The 23595-nt window shown below is 36.6% G+C and overlaps 1 protein-coding gene across 2 annotated transcripts in view; it reads left to right on the top strand.

Moving 5' to 3' along the window:
• Window positions 1-17043, top strand: part of unc-13-4A (BAI1 associated protein 3) — a 59156-nt gene extending 42113 nt beyond the window's left edge. For both annotated transcript variants that reach the window (XM_068292929.1, XM_068292928.1), the window contains 9 exons: window positions 892-1084; window positions 4866-5106; window positions 8287-8455; window positions 10783-11107; window positions 12357-12875; window positions 12984-13457; window positions 14877-16266; window positions 16335-16581; window positions 16671-17043. In XM_068292929.1, the coding sequence (XP_068149030.1) occupies window positions 892-1084; window positions 4866-5106; window positions 8287-8455; window positions 10783-11107; window positions 12357-12875; window positions 12984-13457; window positions 14877-16266; window positions 16335-16581; window positions 16671-16762 (3650 nt within the window). In that variant the 3' untranslated portion in view covers window positions 16763-17043. The remainder of the gene's footprint in view (window positions 1-891; window positions 1085-4865; window positions 5107-8286; window positions 8456-10782; window positions 11108-12356; window positions 12876-12983; window positions 13458-14876; window positions 16267-16334; window positions 16582-16670) is intronic.
• Window positions 17044-23595: the final 6552 nt, after the last annotated feature.

Raw genomic sequence — 23595 nt, 5'->3', positions numbered from 1 at the left:
TCCTTCCTTCCTTTCTTTCCACTTTTCGTCATTCTTCCTTCCGTCGCCTTCAAAGTCCCCTTTCTTTTCCTTTTTTCTTTTATTTTAGACCTACTTATATTGTGGCAGTATGTTGATCGCGTGTGCTGGCCACATTAGCCCATTAACATGCATTTGGAAGTTGCTGCCTCTCCCGACTTCTCCTTTTTGTTGGCCCACCTCGTTGCAATATTCCACCAATACATTTGGTTTGTAAAGCTTTAACCTATTCGAAATGGCTTTGGAAATAAAATTTTAGGGCTTGCCTTATACTCTTTTAAAGTTTCATCAACCGGAATCTGCCGACAAAGTGCAGTATATGTACACATATGCAAATGCCATTCACAAAGAGTTAATCAATATTTGCGATGATTTCACTTTGATATATCAACCATTATTTTTCGTACTCTCAGAATTTAAACCGGCTCTTAGTTTTCCTTTATATTTCGCTAGAACTTTCAGCATGTAGCATTTTTATTGCATACTTTTTTGGCTTACTCGTTTGGGTTATTTAAGATCTTGGACGGTAATGAAAACTTTTTGAAGTGTACTTATTTTCAAAATTTCACCTTGCGGTTTTAAAACAAAAACAGAATTGACTTATGAAAATCTGGAAATCTAATTTCCTTAATTTGAGATTTCAGTTTTTCCACTTGCTCTATGGCTTTTGAGTTGTTAATTTAGGTTAGCTAATAAAAATTAATAGTCGGTTCAACTTAGTTAGGAATAAACTCAACTTAACTATTTAAACAAGAGCATCTAAATAAATTCGCATCCTGCCGCCTGCCGCTTTGAAATTCAAATATTTAAAGGCTAATTTCCTATATTTATATTGTGTACTCACTCTGATGCTTTATTTTTTGTTTTTTCCAGGATATCCCTCATCATCGCCTCATGGTTCTCGTCGTCAATCACGTGCTTTGGAATGTTTGGCCCCACCGCGTACCGGTTCGTTTCGGCAACGAAATTCACCGCTGCATCAGCCCGATCCACCGCCACGACCACCGTTGGCATTTTGCAAACGCCGCCTAAGCTGGCCCGAGGTAGATCCACGCTCCAATTCCGGGTAAGTCACAAAAGCAGACCTTATGGCGTCCCTTAATGCATAGTTGATGATGTGCGGAAAAGTCCACCCCTTCCAGCGTCCCCCATACGTCCCAAACGAAGCACCTGTCCTACTGCTAAAGCAAATGAATTTGGAAATTAAAGAGCTGTCTTACATGGTATAGGATAGTAGTAGGATAGGGCAAAGTCAGAAGCATGTTTGCTTCTAATAATTAACCAAGGCAAAGGCCACACAAACACACATACACGCGCAAAGATCTCGAACGGGGAGTGTGAGTGAGAGGGATACAGATAGAAATGTTAATATTTAGTCTGGCAGACATTTGCACATGATGAGAAAGGTATTCGCATGTGAAATGCATAAATTATACAAGCAGAGAAGAGCGAGAGGAGAGAGACAGAGAAGGGAGATAGACAGAGTAAGAGGGATGGCGCGGATGCCGGCAATAACTAATGAGTGCCTCTTTAGGGATTTCACAGGCAAATATAAATAACACGGAAACTTAAAGCCGAAGGGATAGGAGAAGGAGGAGGAGGAGGAGGCAGTGGGATGGGAGCAAAGGACTTACAAGTAAAATGAATTATTTACCAATTAATTAATGTACTTCAATTTTTGTTTTAAAGATTTTCCATGCTCATTTTTTTCGAGTTTTTGTTTTTGTGTGTTTCTGGAGGGGACAGATTTTCCATCTTTCAGGTCTTGCACTGCTCCTTCTCCTCCGCCTCTTCCCCCACCCCGCACAAATAAAACTTTCATCAGGGGAGCGACCTTCATAATTATGTAATTACAAAAGTTTCCAAAACAACAAAACTTTCGATCTTTTTTTTTTGGCTGTCGGTTGCCTATGAGGCGTGGCAAATGCGGGCCAGAAGCAGCCTGCTGCTGCTTTTCTTTGGAAAACACAGAGAAAAGTTTTGCCGCATTTTCACATTGAAAGTGTCTTATTTTAAAGCTTCTTTTCGACTGACTCTCTCAATCTTCTCTTTAGAATTGTGTAAACGAGGAGGTGCAAATGGAATTATCTGTTAGTTGCAAGGCTCACACACATACACACACACACTCACACCGACAGAAAGGATGCAAAAAGATGCAACATTATACATAACCTGGCCACCTGGCACTCAACTTTACTTACAGAACAACAACATAGACACATACAAACACACACACATATATTACCAAGCGTAACCCTGAGTCACTTTAGTTCACGTTTTGGCTAACCTGGGTTCCTTCTTCATTTTTGCATAATCTGTAGAAAATGTGCGCATAATGAGCGAGAGTTTCTGGTATCTTGGTTTGCATTTAATTAAGCTTGAAATGAGATTTTTAGTTTGGTTAGTCGCCTTCCCCTTGGCAAAACCGCAAAAGATTTTCCTTCCAAGAACATCTGCAAATGACATTTGAAATTTAAATAAACAACCGGAACTACTCTATTTAATGCATAATTTTTAATATGCATAATTAGCCAGTTGGCAGACTGATATTAGCCTAAAATCAATCAAACTATAAATTGAAAATTTTTGTCATATGGTGATATTTATATTAGCATCAATTTAATTGCCATTAATTATAGAAAAGAACGAACTCGAGAATATTAATTTTTTTTTTCATTTTTTCCAATTTAATGCTAATTTAACAATTTTATCAATAAAATCTTGTTTTGATCAAATATAAGATATTTTTTAACTAACCTAATTATGTTTTGCTTTATTACATTTTATCATCTTAATTTTAGTAATTGCTAATTAAACGAAAAGAAATGTTATGGTTTCCGGCATGTCGTTTATTAAATTTACGTCACAAATATTTTTATGCTAAATATGATTATGTAGGGCACTTTATCTTCGGAAAGTTATTTGGGCTTCTTTTGTCAGGCCTCTTTAGTTGAGAGTACCTAAAAATTTGCACAAGTTCTTCTCACATTCTTTAACAGTTATGGTGTTTTTTTTCTTCTTGTAGTCGTGGGATTTTGTTGCTTATCAGTAAAAGTTTTGGGTTTTTTTTTAAATTTTTTTTTTTTTTTTTTTGTAAAATTCTTTTTGAAAAGCAATATTTACCTTTAAGTTAAATGCCAAAATAAATAACAAAAAATATAAGAAGTACGAAAGAGATGCAGAGAAAGCGAGACTAAAGGAAAAAAAAAACATAACTTTTTTAAGTATAAATAAATGGAAAGTAAAAGTTGTCAGCTGGAAAACTTTCTCTGCGAAATTGAGTGTTGCAACGCCAGCTAGAACTACAACAAATTCAAGAAGACATGCGACAAAAATCACAAATCACAAAGCGGAAAGCAGAGAACGACAAAAATGCCATGCGTTATACCTTACGCGAAAGAGAGAGAGAGAGTGAGACGACTGTCAAATACCCTATATTCAATTTGTAAAAATTTCAATTTTAGCCTCAAGCTGATTAAAAATTTACTTGGTTTGGATGATAAATTCAATTTAAAGTTACCAAAATACATATACTTACATTTCGATGACACCTTTAATATACCCTTTTTTTGAATCCATCGCTTAGGATATAGGGAAACGAAATAAGAGGCTAGATAAACAACAACAATTGCCCCAAAAAGTTGAAAATTTAATTTTCATTTTCGTATTTTTGTTTTGTGTGTCGTTTGTTCGTTCGTTTGTTTTGACAAACTTGACAAACAATGCAGTTGGTTAGAGAGAGTTCCGACAAGCAAACGATTTTGTTTTTTTTTTTTTTGCTCTCCCTTTCTTGGGCTATCATTTACAGCAATTGCTGATGCCGACCATTTTCACTTTCACACGCCCGGACAACAGACAAGGGACAACAACACCTAAAACAGAAGAGGCGCAAAAAAACCAAAAAAAATGTGAAAAAAGTGTTGCCTACATTTACGAGTGGCATCGACGGCGTAAAAAGTGTTGCCTACTTTTTTTAGAGTCGCTTCAGTTAAAAGCTGAAAATAAAATCTGCTCGGGCAACAAAAAGTTAAGCCGCTTAGATATTTCTCCGCCCTTGGTTCCTTCCTAGTCTTCCCTCTTTCTGGCACTTTTTCTGTCCCGTATGGTCTCTGTCCCTCGTTGCTGAGTGTGCAAAAAAGTTAAAATGAACTTTTATTCTTTAGCCACAGCTGCTGCCTTTGCCATTGACTTTGCCGTTGCCGTTGCCGTTGCCATTGCTACTCGGTCTTGGATTTGCACTGACTTCAAATCTAATGATTAGTCCTATAAGCACGCCATATATCTCTATTATATAGTTGATCCCACTCTCTCTGCCTCTCGCTCGCTCTAACTCATCTCTCAGTCTCTCTCGTTTTCATTTGAACATTTGATTAAAATCAAAAAAGTTTATTTCCATCAAATATGCAAACTGCTAAATATTTGTAGACAATTAGCGTACAACTCGAAAGGCAAATATCAAGCATACGCCTAGTGGGGCAACAGGCATTTCGGTTCAGTTCGACCCTTATCAAAATTGAAATAGGTATGACAATCTGCATACATGTATATGTGTGTGTCTGTGTGCGTGTGTGTTTGTAGAGGTTGAAAAAGAGTGGGATGGGATGATATGAGCGAGGGTTTCGGGATTTGAGGTAAACGAGGTATAGATAGAGAGGTAAGTAGCAAAAAAAAAAAAAAAAAACAGCATATTGACAGTGCCAATTAAAGTTAGACACTGACACTGACAGTTTCAGTTAGTCAATTTGAATATATATATACTCATACACACCCAACTCTTTCGAAACTCTCATTCTAATATTTACCCCTATTGCTGCTCTGGTCTCTCCCTCTTCTCTTCTCATTTTTAGTGTACAGGAAACGGATGGCTCATATTTTGAGAATTTTACTTCTCTGGGCTGGAAACGTGAAAATCGTCGCATGTCGGCAACGCGTGCCGCGGAAGCACGTGCCGAGGCTAATCCCGAGAATGAACGTGATCCACCAGCACCCGAGGAGTCCATTGACCGTCAGGATGAGAAGGAGAAATTATATATTGAGGTCTTGCATACCATAGCTAATACAGTGGGCGCTCCAGCGCCAGGTGGACAGGTGAGTTAACAATATCAAGCAAAAACAAAACGAAACGAAAAGAGAAGAATTAAATGAGAAAAGAGGAAAGACAACTTTAACCTAAAAAAAAGTAAATCAATATATTAAACCTATTTACATTGTGCGATATATTGACTCTTGAACGCTCTTTTCCCTATTAAAGGCTTAGCTATTTTATAAATAATTAAAAAAAAAACAATTTTTAGATAAGAAGTGAGCAAAAAGCAAATTATATTCCCAATGGCAAAGTTGTTTGCATTCGATAATAATTTGAGTTAATACTTAATATCTCCTCACCTTTAATTTCAACTGTTAATGCGTTTTTGGTGTAGATTACAAACATGATTATGAAATCCTGATACCCTAATTGATGGATTAGCTGGCTGTTTGACTTTTTGAGGTTGCGTATGTTATGCAAATAGTTGCAAAATGAAGCAAATTGGAGCAACGTAGAAAGGATAGAGACAAGCTTAACTTCAATTGATTGAAAATGTCCTTAATCTTGTCTATTTGGTTTAAGCCCGAAATTCTTTACGAATAATAAATGCCTGCTTGGCAGCTTTTGAAGTCATCTGAAAACCAAATTCAATTAAATACGGTTTTAAGTTCTTGCAATTGCTTTCTATGATTGCCATTTTTGAAAGTAAGAAAAAAAGTTTTAAGGAAGAAGGGAAAATTTTCCAATATTTTCACAATATATATTTCTTCGCCCATTTTATTTGTGTTCTGCTTCAGCTGAAGCTCCTGCTGTGGCTGTTGCTCCCTTTGCTCCTTGCTGGCTTAACTCGAAGTTCATTTTTCAATTATCGTTTTTAATTTACTAGTGAGAAAAATTGTTAGATGGCCAGCAACAACTAATGAAACTTGAGCCAGCTCCAGGGAATACCAAAGAGGTGAAGACTTGCGTGTAATGGTGTGTCAGAGGAAGGGTGATGGGAGGGGAGGGGATGCGGCACAAGGTTATGCCAGCATAATAAAAGTTTTATTTAGCAGCGGAAAATAACTTTAGTCCTGCTGTGATTGAGTTGAGCTGAGTGAAGCTGCTCAGCTGCTCCTTCAATTCTCGCGGGAGCTACGCAAGAAGTAAAGCCGATAGAATGAGAAACGAGTAACTAGAGAAAGAGCCAGAGACTGCGTTTGAGAGAGAAAGAGGGGCAACCGGTGGTGGACAGGCAGGAAGGGTACTGAGTTATTTGACTTGGCCTGGGCTCTGCGGGAGGTCTTTTGGCATTCAAGTTGGAAATGGCCATTTTTATTTTCGTTTTCTCTCTCTGGGTTTCCCCAGCCCTTTTTATTTTTCTGTTTTGTTTTGGTTTTTGTTTTTCTTTTTTGCATTTAATGGTAAATAATTACAAATAAATGCGATTTATTCCAGTTTGGTTTATCTTTTTGCCATTGTAATGGAAATTAATGAAAAATGCAACTAAAACACTCCAGGGAAAATCATTAAGGAAAATCAAGCAGAAAATTTTTGGAATATCCTCTTACTCCATTTAATATGTATAAGTAGCAAATACGAAATATGCTAACTATTTTGGCTTATACAAAATGGCCAGCTCTTTTGCTCTTGTAGTTGTTGTTCTCGTTGTATTTTGTTTGGCATGTTTACAACGAAAGTGGAATTCCATTGCTAAAAGCAATTTACTCTGGCAAGAGAGTTGCCAAGTTGTTGAACTCTTAATTAAGGGGCCACTTTTGATAAAGTTAAAGGCACAACAAGCACAACCTCCGCCAAAGTCGTCAAGTAAATTGTGTTAAAGTTATAAATAAAGCAGAAAATCCTCAATATCAAAACATTACACGAATCATAATAATACAAAAGTTGAAGTTACTTAAGTTCTCGAAATCGCATTACTATTATTATATGTATGTATGTTTGTCTATACCGAAATGGCAATTAATTTGAGTTTTCCAGATATTCTAACTATTAGCATTGAATCAAAAGTTGTAACTTGAGCAACATTTTCCTTTTTAATCTTCAGTTAAATGCAATCAACTGCCAGTTATTGAGAATGTTTAGTATTCAGTTTTCTGGTTGCTCTTTATTTAGATAAGTAATCAACATAATGTGACTTTTTTTTTAGTTATGGTCAAATGACTTGGTGTCTTCCTATTTCTAAAGCATTTCCGTTTAAGGTTTAAATGTAGCTTAAATCTCATGAATATAATCTGATAAAATCAATCACATTGAAATTTTTGGCTCATATAAAATGGTAATTGAAATCTGAAAGATAAATATCCAATTATTAAGATTTTTTCATACAAAATTGCTTTGGCAACTCTCTTTGGCGTGCTCTCTCTTTTTCTCTCTCGAGGGTATTTATAATGAAGAAATTTCATAATTTAAATGGACGCTGCTGCTCAGGCTGTCTAGGCAATCAAATCAAATCAAATTAAAATAAAGTAGAGAGAAAATTTTGATGATGAAAGCATTACATGAAGCGTGATAGAAAAATCAAAAGTCTGTAAGCTAATAAATTTTGAAGAAGATAAATCAATAGAGAAAGAGAAAAAAGCAAGTGTGTGAAAAGTAGACAGAAAAACAATGAATAAAAAAAGCATACTCCTACACACAGACACACCCACACACAAACAAGAAAAGCCAAAAAGAAATTTGTGGCCCGACAGCCCCACACAAAACGGAAGCTCATAAATATGAAATAAATATATTAATCAAATGTTAACTAGTTACATTAAAATGTTCCCTTTTGTTAGCAAGTTATTTTTAAACTATTTAATTAGGTAGAAAAACAAAAACAAGTTGAAGCATGAACGCAATTCTGGAGTCCTTAGCAAAGTCTGAGTGGCAAGGCACAAATCAAAATTGAGAACTGACTTATAATCGTTTGCAGAGTTTCATGCGAGTCTACAATGCACCCAGTATTCCAAATATACATATATACAGGGTGTGAAAAATGCAAATTTTGTTTTCACTTTCTTTTTTTTTTCCGTTTTTTACTTTTTTTTTGGCTTTTTGTTGATAATGATATTATAATGTTGTTTGTTGTTGCTGCTTGTGCTGCAAATGAAAATGACAAAATAATTAAATTACCAACGTAATTTATAATGACATATATGTATATACACGTGTGTGTATGCGTGTGTCAATGTCACCCATTTATTCACACTGACTCCATACTGATATCCACTTCTGTTTTGTGTGTCTCATTCTATTTACAGTTTGCTCATTACAAGGACGAAATGTATCTGCATGCCCAGCGCGCCTTTGGTGTCAATCCGGATCGTCATTATCGCCTGCTGCATGCCTCGGCCGAGGATAAACCAAAAATAATTGTGCTCTCGGCTGTAGTAATCGAGGCTGATGGCTTGGAGGCAAAAGATGCGAATGGTAAGCATCAATTTAACGATTTAACAATCTATCAATATGTCAATGTAGATGTCAAAGCAAGATATTCCCATGTAAGTGTATCTTTGTATGTGTGCTTATTGTTGGGTGGGTGTATATACATATGTACATATTTTTGTGTATTGGCAAATATTTTTCAAGTTATAGAAAATTTGATTCTGTGGTTAGGTAATTGCATTATGAGGCAAATGAAAAAGCCAATAAAGAGGCGCCACCAACTGTGGCAACCGGCAATGTCAATAGCAACGGCAACGGCAGCATCATGTGCGTTGACTATGTATGTAAGTATATTCTCATTCATTTTTGGTTTATATAGTATTTGTTGTTCTTATATTGTTGTTGTTGCTGTTGTAACAGTTTTTGTCCCTGCTCCTCTGTTCGTTCAATAAATTTGCAATTTAATGCTACCCATTTTCGTTCATTATGCTCGAGAGGCAACAACAACAGCAACAGCAGACGAAGGCAACGCAATTTCGCATTTTAATGTGCTCAAGGATGTGTAAGGAATACGTTGAGTGCTGCTCCAACTGCTCCACCAATTTCTCTTTAGCTCCTAGTTCCTTCTTCAGCATCAGCTTTGGCTACTTCTGTTTTTCTGCTTCTGGTTGTACTTCTACTTCTATTTCTACTTCTACTTGTGCGTCTGTTTCCATTTCACCCATGCTAGTTTACTGTTTAGTTGCTTGCCCACCCATTCCTCTTTTGCCATCTGTTAAATGTACTGCTGACGACTGCCGTCTGGGAAAATGAGGAAATGTTGAGAATTGGGGGTACACTGGCAGATTGAGTCAGCCATCCTTATATACATACAGTCTGCTCCATATTCATATAAAAAGTTCAACAAAATTATAAAATTTTGTAATACTCATATGAATTATTATCACGATTTAAAGGTGGACAAGTATTATTTCCTTAATCTATGGCTTTGCCACTAAAATACGCAATAAGCAGACAAAGATTTTGTTTTTGAAACATATGTATGAAGAAATTTTAATATGCTATACCTTTCCATCCTAAATTTTGATATTATCCATAAAAAAGAAGAATTCTGCTGAGCCCTACACCTATACGTCTGTTAGAGTTATTTGCAATAATGATTTAAATTATGAAATTTGATGGTTTGTGATATATAAATATGACACGCACTGTCTATAAGTTTGATTTTATGTGCGAGTGTATGTGTGTTGCCAATGAATCGTGGCCATGGCTACTACGTCTCCTACTCTACCTGCCCTTGATGCTGCTTCTATTCACTATGATGTTGATGATGATGGGAATGATGATAATGACGATGACTGAGAGTAAAGCGAGTGAGCGGCTTTTGTTTGCTCTCGATGGGCAAATAAGCTGCGAATGTTAAGAAAACGGGGGTATAGCAGCAGAAGCCGCCGCTTACCGCGTCAACGGGTTCAGTTTTCATTAGTTCGAACAGATGCAACCAAGTTCCTTGCCCACGTAAGTCTAGTCGAGCATGAACGCCAACAATAGCAATGGCAATGGCAACAACAGCCATCATTTTACTCGGTCATTATATTGAGTACTTAGCTCTCAAAGGTCATGTAAGTGAGTGTAAGTAAGTAGCAAAGCATATAAACCGAATTGGCAAATGAATCAGGTTACAGGTACACACACACACACATGCATAGAGACTATGAGAATAGAAAAGAGGGTATGTCCTTTAAGCGGAAAATTCTATACGATTCGGAAGGAGTCGTGGCATTAAAAGATAGTGGCTTTTAGCAAGTACACTCCGTATCCCGTTGCTTTTTGTACACCATTTACTGGACTTAACTCTTCCTCTCTCTCTCTGTTTTTCTGTTAGGTCAGCTGCCCTGAAAAGTATGCTAACATTTTTAGAATCTTTCTTCAATTAGGTTATCTTTTTTTGTAAAATATTTCGAAACACTTAGGAACATTTAAAAACTTTTAGAAAGAGCAAAAAAAGGGTTTTTAAACTTTTGTTTACTGCTCCGATGTTGAAAATTTCATAACTTCTTTACTTTAATTTGTGACTAATTGTTTCTTTGTGTGTTGGCGAGTGTGAGTGAGTGTGTGTGTGTGTGTGTGTGTGTGTGGTGTGGTGTGTATTCAAGTCTGATGCCTGGTGCCTGGAGACTGGCGGTGTTGTAAATCACAGATACTTAATAATTGAGGCGGCACTTTATGCAAATGAAATGTTAATCATACGCAATGTGTGACCCCAGACAGCCGGCGCTCATTGCCAACGGGGTCTCGACTCCATTAATTGCCATTTAATGTCATCAGTCGTATATCTCTCTTCATTAATGATGCACAATTTCTCTCTGTAGGTTTCTCGGATCCGTATTGCATGCTGGGCATTCAACCGGATGGTGATGCTGGAGGAGGAGGTGGTCCGCCCGTTTCGCCGCTGCCGCTGCCGCCGACACCACGTGCTTTATCAGCGGACATGAGCGGTGGCTTTGATAATAGTGCCACAGACTCGCCACCGCATCGCAAGCATAGCTTTCGCTTGAGCTTTAAGCGACGCGATGGCGGCTCCGGTCGACGGGAGCAGCGCGACTCGCTGGGCGGACCCGTGCCAGCCAAGTTAATCAAAGCGACCAGCATTAAGCCGCACACACTCACACCCAAATGGAATGAGAAATTTAAATTGTAAGTGAAACGAATGAAATTTCCTCTCCCTGAGACTAGGGTAGTAGACCCATTCCAAAAAAAACCGTTTAGCAGGCAGCTAATGCCCATTTAGACGAGGAGAAGGAAAACGAATTATTCAATTACCAGACCATACAAATGGCAGCTGCGTGCTTTTATAATTTAACTAAAATTCTTGGAATTACAATAGGCTCGAGCTCGAACTCCTCGATACTGGGATACTTCATTTACGCCTCATTTGCCTGATAAATGTTTTCTTTTCCTGCTGCTGCTCTCTGTTCTTCATTAAACACTTTAGACAAATTGTGAACTGTGTGAAATTTTGCCATTTGATCTGTATCACATGCTTAAATGATTTCCTTTCCCAAAGCAATCCCTCCACACTCTCTCTCTCTCTGTCTCTCTCTCTCTCTCTCTCTTTCTCTCTGTAGTAAAAAATGTTATGCATAATTTATGTCCAATATAGAACAAAATGATGGCACTTTAAAACGTAATCGTAACCGAAACCGAAACAAATATACAACCGTAATGAAATAAATCCAATCGTCTTAATTGCATCATCAAATTCTTGAGGAAACAAAAACGTCGAAGGAACGTTTTGCAAACGAAATTTACGATACATTTCTAATAAAATGTCATAAAAATGGCAAAAAAAAATAAAAAACATATGTATCAGTATCCCAAAGGTAAATACGTTGGCTTAAAGAACGAAGAAACGGTTGAATAAACATAAAATGTCATGGAAACGATCTTCTTTATGGGCAACAAAACAAAAAACAATAAAAGATTTCAGTTAGTACTTGCTGGAGACACTTGATATATGATCAATTTTATTTAATATAAACTCAAATTAGTTTATTAAAGCAAAAACAAACACAACAGAGACTTAATAGTTAGACAATTGCTTAGTTAAGTTTATTGAAAAATGTTATATAAACTTGTTTACGTAGAAGACCAACCACTATTCTGAAGAAGTTAAAATGTTAAAAGAAAAATAAATATATGTATATATTTGACCATTGACTGATTGCAAGTGATTTGTTTATTTTAAAATCGTAAATAACAATAATGAAAAGTGACAGAAAAACGAGAGAAAAAATGGCGGTGGTGTTGGTGTTGGTGGTGGCTGGTGAAATAACAATTTATATGCAAATTTCATTAATGAAACAAATCGTCAAGCGATTTCCATTTTATTTTATTATATTTGTGTAACAATCTCCATTCCATTCTCAATTTTTTGCTCATTTAGCGACATCGATGACATCAATACGGACACCTTTCACTTGGACATTTGGGACCATGACGATGAAAGTTGCGTCATGGATGCCGTTTCGCGTTTGAATGAAGTGCGCGGTGTACGGGGCTTGGGTCGTTTCTTTAAGCAAGTTTGCCAATCGGCACGACAGGGATCTCAAGATGATTTCCTGGGATCTGTAAATATACCACTCGCCGATATACCCTCCACTGGAGTGGATGCCTGGTTCAAGCTGGAGGCACGCAGTCAAAGGAGCACTGTCCAGGGTCGCATACGCCTCAAGTTGTGGCTCTCGACGCGCGAGGATCGAGTTGGCAATGCCACCGAAGAGCCCCATCATGAGCAGCAAGTTCATAAAATTGAGCAATTGCAATCGGTATTCATGCAACATGAGGTGACCACACACGAGCCATCATGGACCTGGTGTGGTGATTTACCTGGCCCGGCATTAACCATACTACATCAAACGGCAGTGCAGGCTGATCTTTCCGATTTACATTGTGCCATGGCAAGGTAATTAAATGATGCCGAATGATTGTAAATCATTTTGCTCCATTTGTCCTTCTCGTAATTGTTCTCTCTCTCTCTCTCCGTCTCTATCCGTCTTCCTCGTTGTTGTAGATATGTGGCTGCTGCTCATTTGAATCGAACCACGCCATTAGATCCGAAATTTTTACATCGTTTACTTAGCGATGTGGAAAAACAATGGAATCAACCCAATCAGGAGGCTCTCACTCGTGATCTAGAGCAATGGCTTGCAGAGGCCATGAATGGTTTTGTGGAACGTTCACTTAATCAAATACGACGACATCGCGATATATTTCCAGCGCTGAATCCACCATCATTGATACGACTGGAATTCCTGCTGCGTTGTCTCGGTTTATTGGGTTCGATGCGTGCTTTTCGTGCCGTCTGCCCGTTCAACAAAGGCGTCCGCGGCGAAGTGGTCAATGCCTTGCGCAAGGGGTCCATTATGTGGGGCCAGAATGTTTTACGTGAATCGCAGTGTTTGCCCAATCCATTATCGAATTTTGTAACAACATTAACGGCCGATATCCAGCTGGGCCAGACCTACTATCATGCGCTCTTCGACAAGTGAGTATCGGTTGGGTCCCCACTTTTTTTTTTGTACTTTTTGGGTTACCTTTGTATGCTCCTGTGCACTGAATTAAATATGTTGGACACGTGTCGCACATAAAACACGCTGCACCCCATTTCATATCCATTCCATTCCATTTCTCCAATTCCTCAAGGGTCGTCTGACTGGGCAAATAAAATTTACAAAAGCAGTTTAACAAAACAACTAGAAAACTTTTGTAAAAAGCAAAATAAAAAATAAAAAAAGAAATGAAGATGGTTTACGCGAGGTAGGGAGGACGACTACATGATGTCCCTCGTTCCAATAGGTTGCCATGCGAACTGCATTGTCGAATGTTGCCTGACCCAATTGAATCGAGCGAACAAACGAACCAACGAACGAACGAACCCACGCAAATGGCGTCATTTTCCATTCCAACTTAGTAGCAGGCATCCATTTTGAACCTTTGGGCGATGGAATGAATGGTGGGGGCATAGATGTCTGTAAACAACTTTACAGTTGTCGACTCTAATCATTTTGGGGGGCCATTTGTCAATTGGTCAAAGTCATAAACCTCATTAATGAGGGGCCACAAATTGGTTGTCATGACAGACCCCAAAAACGAGGAGAACTATTTAGTAAAGGGGACTACAAAAATTACAAAACTAACTGCTGAATTCTTGCTGATTGCGAATCAGAAGCTTTCCTCTATCCCTTATCAAAGTCAAATTCAAGGATCAATCGAATATTGATTTGATTTGATATTCTTATAATTCATAATAGGTCTCAGCATTCGTTTAAAGATTCTTTCACTTAGATGGGTCCATTGTCTGCCACTAATTCTCGTTAATGCTTCCAAATGTGTTACATTTGTTTCTCTAAACCTTATGGAACCGAACGTTAAATGTAAATTTGATATAGACAAAGGATAAAAAACGTGAGAGAAAGCTTATGAAACCATTGTTAAACTTCCTCTCCTAGTTCACATCATATAGAATGTTGTACTTGTGCAAAAATGACTCCCATTTGGACTAATCAGTCACATATTTGCCCCAGTTAGTGAGGCCATAAAAGGGACCTTAATGAGGGACATCAAGTGGCTTACACACACATAAGCCTCAAATTAATTGTGCTGTCATAAAAATGCTTTTCCCCCTTGCCCTCCCATGAGGATGGGGGTAGGCAGTCATCAGACAGCGGGTAGCAGCAGCAACAGCACAAGTCCATGGTGAAGCAATAACTGACAAGGTAAAGAGCCCGGCCAGAGCCAAGCATGACCTAGCCGAAAGACCAGGCCAGGCCTTTGAGTGTGTTGAAAGTGTGTCCTGGAATGGTCGTTGACGGGTGATGGGCGATAGGAATGTTGAAAGTTATCAAAGCTAATTGCATCATTTAGAGTGAATTCGTTTTTTTTTTTTTTTCTTCTTCCTGTATAGCACCAACGGCATTCAATACTTTAGCATAATCTACAAACAATATGATTCAATGGTGGGAGATGAGATCTATAGCCGCATGGCTGCAGGTCAAGTGCCGGGCGTACGAATGAATCTTTCACAATATGCTGTACTGGAAGGTGATCAGGAGCCGGTGGATACGAAACCCTTTGAACTCTTTCTGGCCCTGCAGGAGTTCTGTCAATTGAAACGTCATTTATCAGCCCAGCCCCAGCCGCCGGAAAAACCGCTGGCATTGAGCAATAGCCACGAGTGGTTTATACCCACTTTCGAGCGTTGGATGATGGTGAGCAAGGCGAAGGCACTGCAACGCATACGAGCTGCCATTCGCATGGACGCCATCTGTGAGGGTGAACGAATTGTGCGCTATAGCAGCTCCTCGGTGGACACGGCCAGTACATTGCTAAATATCAAAGAGTTCTGGAAGGTTATCAATTGGCCCGATGAGGATACGGCCATAATGCTGGAATCGCAATTGATTGATGTCGTTTGCTCGGCTGCCATGCACTATTGCGACCTCATACACACGGCTCTGGCGGACAGTGGATATTATGAGCAACAGGGGCCTTTCCGGTGCTCCGATGATATGTGTGTGACGGTGAATAATGTGGAATATGTGCGACGCACATTGGCCGAATTTCGTTCGGATGAGCAACCGCTTGAAGAGTCGGCTGATAATTTACTCGAGTCGAGTTTAACGCATATGGAAAATCGTTGCGAACGTATACTATCCAAATTGGCCCCATTGATGCAAATGTCACTGCAGAAGGCGGTATTCCATTTGGCTTGGTCACCCGACTCCTTGCCGGCCAATCAGGCTATTGTTCCGCTGCTGGAATACTTGGATTGCCATTTGGCTGCCCTGAATAGTGCCCTGCTTACGAAAAATTTTAATCGTTCGTTGCGTTTCATATGGAAGACCGTATTGGGGGAAATGTCACGGCAAATGGAAACGGGCGATGAGACAGATAAGCCAACACATTTTCATAAAAGACTCTATGAGGCATTGCAATTGCTGGTAGATTTCTTTCATGCCGAGGGACAAGGTTTACTATTGGAGTGCCTGCATACAGAAGACTTTTGGCGCATTGAGCAGAGATTACAATTCCATAAAACGGATACAGAACGTCTGATCGATATGTTCTACATGAATCGTCTGCGTGAACAATTGGTGGCCATTAGTCCGGGTCCCTATGGTTCATTGGCTGTGCGAGCTTATTTCAATCACGATTCGTTATGTGTGGAGGTATTGCATGCCAGAGATGTTGTACCCTTGGATCCAAATGGTTTCAGTGATCCATTTGTAGTTATTGAATTATTGCCCCGACGCATATTCCTGCACTGTATGGAACAGCAGACAAATGTTCATAAGGTAAAACATTCGAAACTCGGAAATACCATCTCCATACCAATCTCATTACCTTTTCCCCATTTTTCCAGCGCACTCTTAATCCCATTTTCGATGAATGTTTCGAGTTTTCGGTCACCTTAGAGCAATGCCTGACCGAAGGGGCAATGATTTGTTTCACTGTTATGGATCATGATGTTCTTACGGCTAATGATTTTGGTGGTGAAGCCTATTTGGCTCTGGGCAATATACCAGGAGTGGCTGATTATAGCACCAGTGTGGATAATTTTCATGGTCTAAAGCAAATTGAGTTGCCGCTAATGCAGCAAAAGGATAAATGTAAGTAAACGAAGAAGAAGCATTATATTTTACGTATTTCATTTCCCTTTCGTTTCGTTTTCTTTCCTTTTTTCTTTGCTTTCTTGCAGGTAATCCCATTTTACAGATACTGGAGCTGCGTTTGAATGATAAACAGGCACAGGACTTTGTGCGCAAACAGAAAGCGCGTTTCATCAATTGATTTTTAGTCGTTGGTCGGTGGACAGGTGAGCGTTTGTAAAACGTATAAATACATACACACAAAGACACACACACACACACAAACATCCATACACAATTAATTTCTTCGAGTTGATTTTGCAATGTAATTGCTGCTGCTAAACTTAATCATTAATGTATAAATAACTAAAGTGAAACTAAATGTGTATTGTACACTAAATGTAATTGTACCTACTTAAATTTGTAGCTGCTATTTGACAAAGACAAGACTCCAAAAAACTACTACTACAACTCCTGACCCCCACCCCAACCCCCCCACCCCTTCAAAAAAAAAAAACCCCCTACTGACTAAAGTATTTTTTTTTTTGTAGGTACTATAAGTAAGAAAAAAAAAAAAAAAAAAAAAAAACCCCACAAAAAAAAAAAAAAAACCAACTACAAATATGAGAAATTCCAATGGTGCAAATAAAAAGTAAGGAAGCCATTGACAGACAGACAGGCAAATTGAATGAAAAGTTGCTACCAGAGCTTTGTTTTCCCCCTAAGAAAGATTAGCAAATTTTAGTCAGCAAAGAACATACGTGAAATGGAAAAGACATGTCTGGAAAAGTTAATTGAAATTTTTATTTTAAGCGAAATTTAATTCATTCATTAAGTAGAGATCTCTAAATTTCTACGAATTCATTCGATTTCTTTGGTGAATCAAAGTTTTTGTTTTGTTTAACAAGATTTTAGATGCAAACAAAAAACAACAAACAAAGATGCAATTTTAAAGCTCACTTTTCATAATCAAACTTGATGACTATTTTGGATTTGAGTGCCAAATATGAAGATTCATTGAAACCAAAGTCATTTTTTTGTATAAAGTCCTCAATAATTTGGAGATCAACTAATCACTTTAAAAACTTTCAAACATTCTTCTCCAAGATCTAATTTCACCCAATAAGTATGCTACGAAAAGTTTATTTCCAAGCTTGGCCACATAAATTCGACAAAAAGAACTCTCATAATGTTCCTTGCATAAATGTGTGAGTGTTAACAGAAATGAACGGAAAAACTACCCCTCCCCACCTCTCAAACAAGAAAATTTTTAATATTTGCAAAAGAAAAAACCCACGAAGAATCGGTGGCAAAATCGTATAAGATACAAAACAATTTACCTGTCTGCTTCAAGGCTATTCTTTTAGAGTTTAGAATGCTTATTCATAACATACATAAATACACACGCACGTGTGTGCGCGAGTGTGTGTACTCAGATTAGATATATATAGAGAATTTAACCCAAAGAAAGCAGAAAATTAAAAAAAAAAACTATTGCTGAAGAATGTTGTCGCATAGCTTAAACGTCAAGCTCTAAATGGAACCACTACTTATGCAAACATAACATACATACATATATATATATTGTATGTGTGTACGCATGTGTAAATTTACACTAAACTACACAAACTGTATACAAATTGAGGTACACTCACGCACACACACACAGAAACATTTTTTGGGTCAATTTAAACGTATATATACGATTATGAATATGAATATTAAAGATATTTAGCACACATACAAAAGATTTCTCACAGCCTAGAAACAATCAAAAGAAACCTTTAAAATAGAGTAACTCCGAGCTTCTTCTGAAAATCCACACGAAAACAACAACAAGAACTTTACCAAAGCCAACAAACACATCAAATATATGTATACTACAATATATCACGCCCAAAGGACAGTGTAACTAATAATACAAATATTTGTATAAATTTATTAGGGAAACATATACACACACATAGACACACAGATGCTTATAGCAGGACAAAAGCCTTTAGCCTCTTGCTTTTCATATGTATATGTATAATGTAAATGAAAATCCGCCCTATTGACCTTCCGCCCCCCACCCCGAAAACTTTAGTCCTTAAACCCCACCGCCAAATATTCTATACCTCTCTTTGTCTGTCTCTCCTTATCTCTCTCCCACCAAAAGACACACACAATTTACACCTTTTAGCGCCTTCTTCTCTTTTAATTTCAAAAAAAAAACTATACATTTGTTTAATTATTATATACAAACGTATATATATTTTTTTTGGGAAGTTAGTTGGCTTCTACTGTAAATTTTGTACTATATACACTATAAACCATTATATAGATAAACTTTAAACTGTAAAAGTAACAACTTTTTATACCTTTCGCTGAAAGAAAACTAAATTTTAAAAGAATAATACAAAAACAAATGCACAAACAACAAAAAATTACAACAACTACGGCCCAAGTCAAATTATAAAAAAAAAAAAAAATATTTTTAATATTTACACATCAACTTAAAGAACAAGATGGCGAAAAAATATGCAAAAACAAAAAGAAAACTTTCATTATTATTGTTAGCTATGAATGAAATGAACAAATGTGTGGCATAATAAATTAAAGCATACATAAAAATGCTAAAAACAAAAAAAAAAAAAAAACATAAAAATATAAATACATACACACATACATATTATACATAAACATACATACATCTATATATAAACGAAAAATTGAAATAACAAAATAATATCAAATATTTAGTTATTAAGGCAAAATCTCATACCCCAAAAACAAAACGGAAAAAATAACCTAAAACTGCAACAAAATCTAAAACTATATAATTGGCTTTGAGTTTTCTTTCACTCTATTAATTTCATCATCGCCAAGACATCGACTTTGCATATATACATACATACATATGTATGTATATGTATATGTATGTATATTTATATTTTGATATGATCTGCGTGGAAAACATCGAAGTAGTAGCTAATCGATCATATGTATTTACTAAACTCCTTAAAAACTCTTGTTTTTTTCGACACCAGCAAATTGCAAAATGAATCAATCAACAACTAGTTATTTGCGGTTCAGTTATATTGTGATAAGACTAAGCAATTTAATAAGTAAATGAAATATTTTATTGCTTTACCCAACACTCGAATGGAATGTGCGGATTTCTAATATAATTTGTTGCCAATTGGTTTCATTACTATGTAAAATCTATTGGGTTTTAGTGTGTTTATTCCAATTCGATTCGATTGCCATTTGCTGTTGTTATTTCTCTTCACATTTCGCTACTTCCTTTATCTCCGAAGCGAAAATCATTTGTTTTAATTGTTGATTTTCCCTCGCTGCTCCTTTCTTGGCTAATGCAATGAAAAATAGTTGAATAAATCTAAATATATGTATACCTAATAGACAAATAAGCTGAAATACACAAACAACAAGCAAAAGAAACCAGCAAACAAGCAGCAAGCAAACTAACATACATACATACATGCATAAAAAACTGTGTTGAATGGATATGTGTACCTATGATAATTTCCTACAATAATATATATATATGTATATGTCAAAAACAACAATAAATCAAAACGAATCAAATTTATGCATATTTAAAAGCAGAAAAAAAAAACAAATAAAAAATCTGAAACTGAAATTGCAATTTAAGACCAAAAGCATTTCCAGCTAAAAAATAAAACTTAACAAGGCCAAAAATGAACAAATACCCAAATATATGTTTATATATGTATATATATAACTATATGTATATATATATAGGTATATAGACAATTGTTGAGTACCCTTAACAGAGCCCTCCTTACATGCATATATACAAAAAGCAAATGTATATATAAACATTTGCTATATACAATTAAAGACTACAACAGCAACAGCAACAACAACCACAAACAAAAACTTACAACAAGCAGTTTAAAGAATTAGTAGAAGACAACAAAAAAACTATTTTTGATTATATATATACCTAAATATATATATATAGACATGTATGTTCTGAATATTATATGTTATCACACAGAAATTTGTTGTTAGCAATTACCAAGCCAAGGCAATCCTTTATACAAAAATACAACACAAACAACAACAACAAGAACAAACATTTATTAACTTGTTTCTCTCCACATTTACATTTATATATATATATATATATACAATATATATTTAATTTCTTTTTTTGGTTTATTGAAACAAAAAAACCAAAGAAAAAAGCAAAAATTAACTCTTTACCGCCGAAAAACCTAAAGAAATCAAACAAAGAATACATTTTTTATTTTGGAAAAACTTATAAATAATAAAAACTATACAATTAATTAACAATAACACCCCCTCCCCCTGTGAAAAAAAAAGAACGGGGGTTAAACTCACTTGTGTGCAGGTTCCTACGATCGCAAATGTTTTTTGATCTTGAAACCGAAATAGCAAAACAAACTCTTAGCCAAACAAACAAACAAACCAAAAACTGCAAAAAAAACTAACTTTAAAATGAATGTCTGTTTTAAATATTAAGATGCAAATGCAACAATCCCAGCAAAAACAAAAAACACAAAAGAAAAAAAAAATAAATATATTATAAATGTAATTTCAACAAATGAAAAACACACATAAAAACCAAGAAAAAATCTTAAAAACACACACAAAACTTAAAACAAAGCTGCAGAACAAGAAAAACCATTATCAAATTCAATCAATAAATGTCAATGAATAATTAATTAAAAGTTCTTTTGTTTTAACTGAATGCCTGGTGGCCTAACAATCCAAGAGGAAAAACAAAGGAAGATCGCATAATATCAAAGGCCTACAAAGGCAAATGTTTTATGGGGAATTCTTTGACTTGATTCGGTTTTTTTTTTGTATCTCTTCCTTCCTTCTGCATCTGTCTCCTATTCAATATTGCCTTAAGCCACCTTCCCGTATTCCCAGGCACACTTTATCTCTCTTTGTTTCTTTCCGCGTCTCACTCCAATGCTGTATATCTGATTGGGAGAGGTGTAGAGATAGACAGAGGGGTAGAGTGAAAAGTGCAGTGGACATGGCCTATAAAAGACCCTAAGCACATCACTTGTTGTTGCACCCTTTAGCTGTCGTTATCTCCATTACCCATGAGGCTAACAGATCATGAAAATGTTAGGTAAGTTATGTATGTACTTAACAAAACAAATCCTTTTACAGATCCGCCATTGAGATTCGTTCCCAGCTTGTTTGAACGGTTGTTTGTTGATACAATTGCTTTGACTTTGAGTTTTTACTTATTTCCTTATCTATTTTAACTTCATTTTGTTTCAGAAGTTGCCTACTCTGTACCTCCAAACCAAGTTCAATTAAGAGGGTAAGTGAAGAAATTTATAATTTTACACACATTAATCCCGTGAAGTAGTTTAACTCTGATATCTTTTGCTCACTTTGGCATAGAAAACTGCAGAATATAACTATGTTTGAAATCTATGAACAACTTTAAACTTGAGATTCTCCACTCATCTCTATATAATAGATAACAAACTTAGTATAATCAGTTGTTCCGTGAATTAATCTTTGCGAAAATTGCAAATCACAAAGAAGACCTTTGCTGATTTTAGTCGATTTTCCTTACCAACTAATGGAATACGTTTTAAAGACAAGGTTTTTTACGTTTGTTGGTTTTTTCATTTTGAAGACGAAAAACAAACCATTTAGCTAATATCCTGCATCCTTTCTGTTCCGTTTGAGCTGTTAAGCTTGAGTCACTCTTGACATGAAGCGCCACCAAGCATATCCATCCAATATGTTAAGCTGGCGATGAAAATAAATTGTCGTTTCGCTGTCAAATGTGGAGGGAGGGAAACAGAGAGAGAAAAAGAAGAAGGGGGTCGGAGATGGGCCTGCGGTTGGTCTGAGCGGGCTTCGAGTGGGCTTGTGGCCTCAGCCAAAGTGTTTATGGAATTGATTTCAGTGCATTATCTGACGACGCATCAAAGACGGCTCGTGTGTTTGGCCCAAAGGAGAGAAGTGTGGCAAAGCTTTTATCTAAATTAAATCCAAATACACGACGACCCAAGCCAAAGTTCAATTCTTGTTTTTCCTTTTGCTTTGCTTCCTTCGTGTCTTCCATTTATTTTTTTCTTACTTGTTTGCTCTTTTATATATAGTTGCACATGACGTGCAAATGATTTGCCATTTTGAGGTGGCAAAAAAAAAAAATGAAAATTTTATGTTTCTCTTGTATGGCCATATTAAAGTCCTTTGAATTCCTGTGAAATATATTTAAGGCCCTGGATATGGGATTGGGACCCTAAAACTTTGCTTTTTTCTTTCTCGTGTCATGCCACGCATCTGTAAAATCACAGCAGCAGCAGCAACAGCAGCAGTTTATATGCAACTTTTATGACACAGAAGCAACTTTTACGACTTTGCCGACTTGCAGTATGTGTGCCACAAAGAACAAGCATCAGAGACATAAACAAACACAACAAAACACAAAAAAAAAAAAAAAAACAAAACAACAAAACAGAAACAGATAAACACAGAGTTGGAGACAAACACATAGAGAAAGAGAATGAGTAAGAGAGAGGGGCAATGTGAGAGTAACTGCAACGAAAAACTAACTAGCAAAACAGAAAGGCCAACATGAAGAGCATCTACACACACATGTTTGTGTTTGTGTGGGTTGACAGATCCAAAAAAAAAAAAAAAAAAAAAAAAAAAGAAGTTACTTTAACTTGACTGACAGACATATCCTAAAAATCTTAAAGCCAACCACTCTCAACTGAGAATCACCAAGAGACAATGAGAGAGGCAAATGCATTCAACTGCTGTGACAATTGCCCACATAGGCACAATGATGACATGGAAACCGCTTTTGCCATGAAAAGACAGAGAACATTTTGTGTATTCCAAGCCTTCAAAACTATGTAGTGTTCGTATCCTAGATATCCAAGTGGAATTAAGACATAAAGATCTATCAAAAGAGTTACCTACATATATAAATTTCAAATATAGAAATGTCTGCCATAAAATTTAAATGTGTAAACTTACCTTTTTCTTTATATTTATTAA

This window comes from Drosophila tropicalis, unplaced genomic scaffold (genome assembly GCF_018151085.1).
Source record: "Drosophila tropicalis isolate 14030-0801.00 unplaced genomic scaffold, ASM1815108v1 contig_694, whole genome shotgun sequence".
Taxonomy (NCBI): domain Eukaryota; kingdom Metazoa; phylum Arthropoda; class Insecta; order Diptera; family Drosophilidae; genus Drosophila; species Drosophila tropicalis.
Note: the sequence above shows the minus strand (reverse complement) of the source record. Positions and strands in the feature narration are given on the sequence as shown.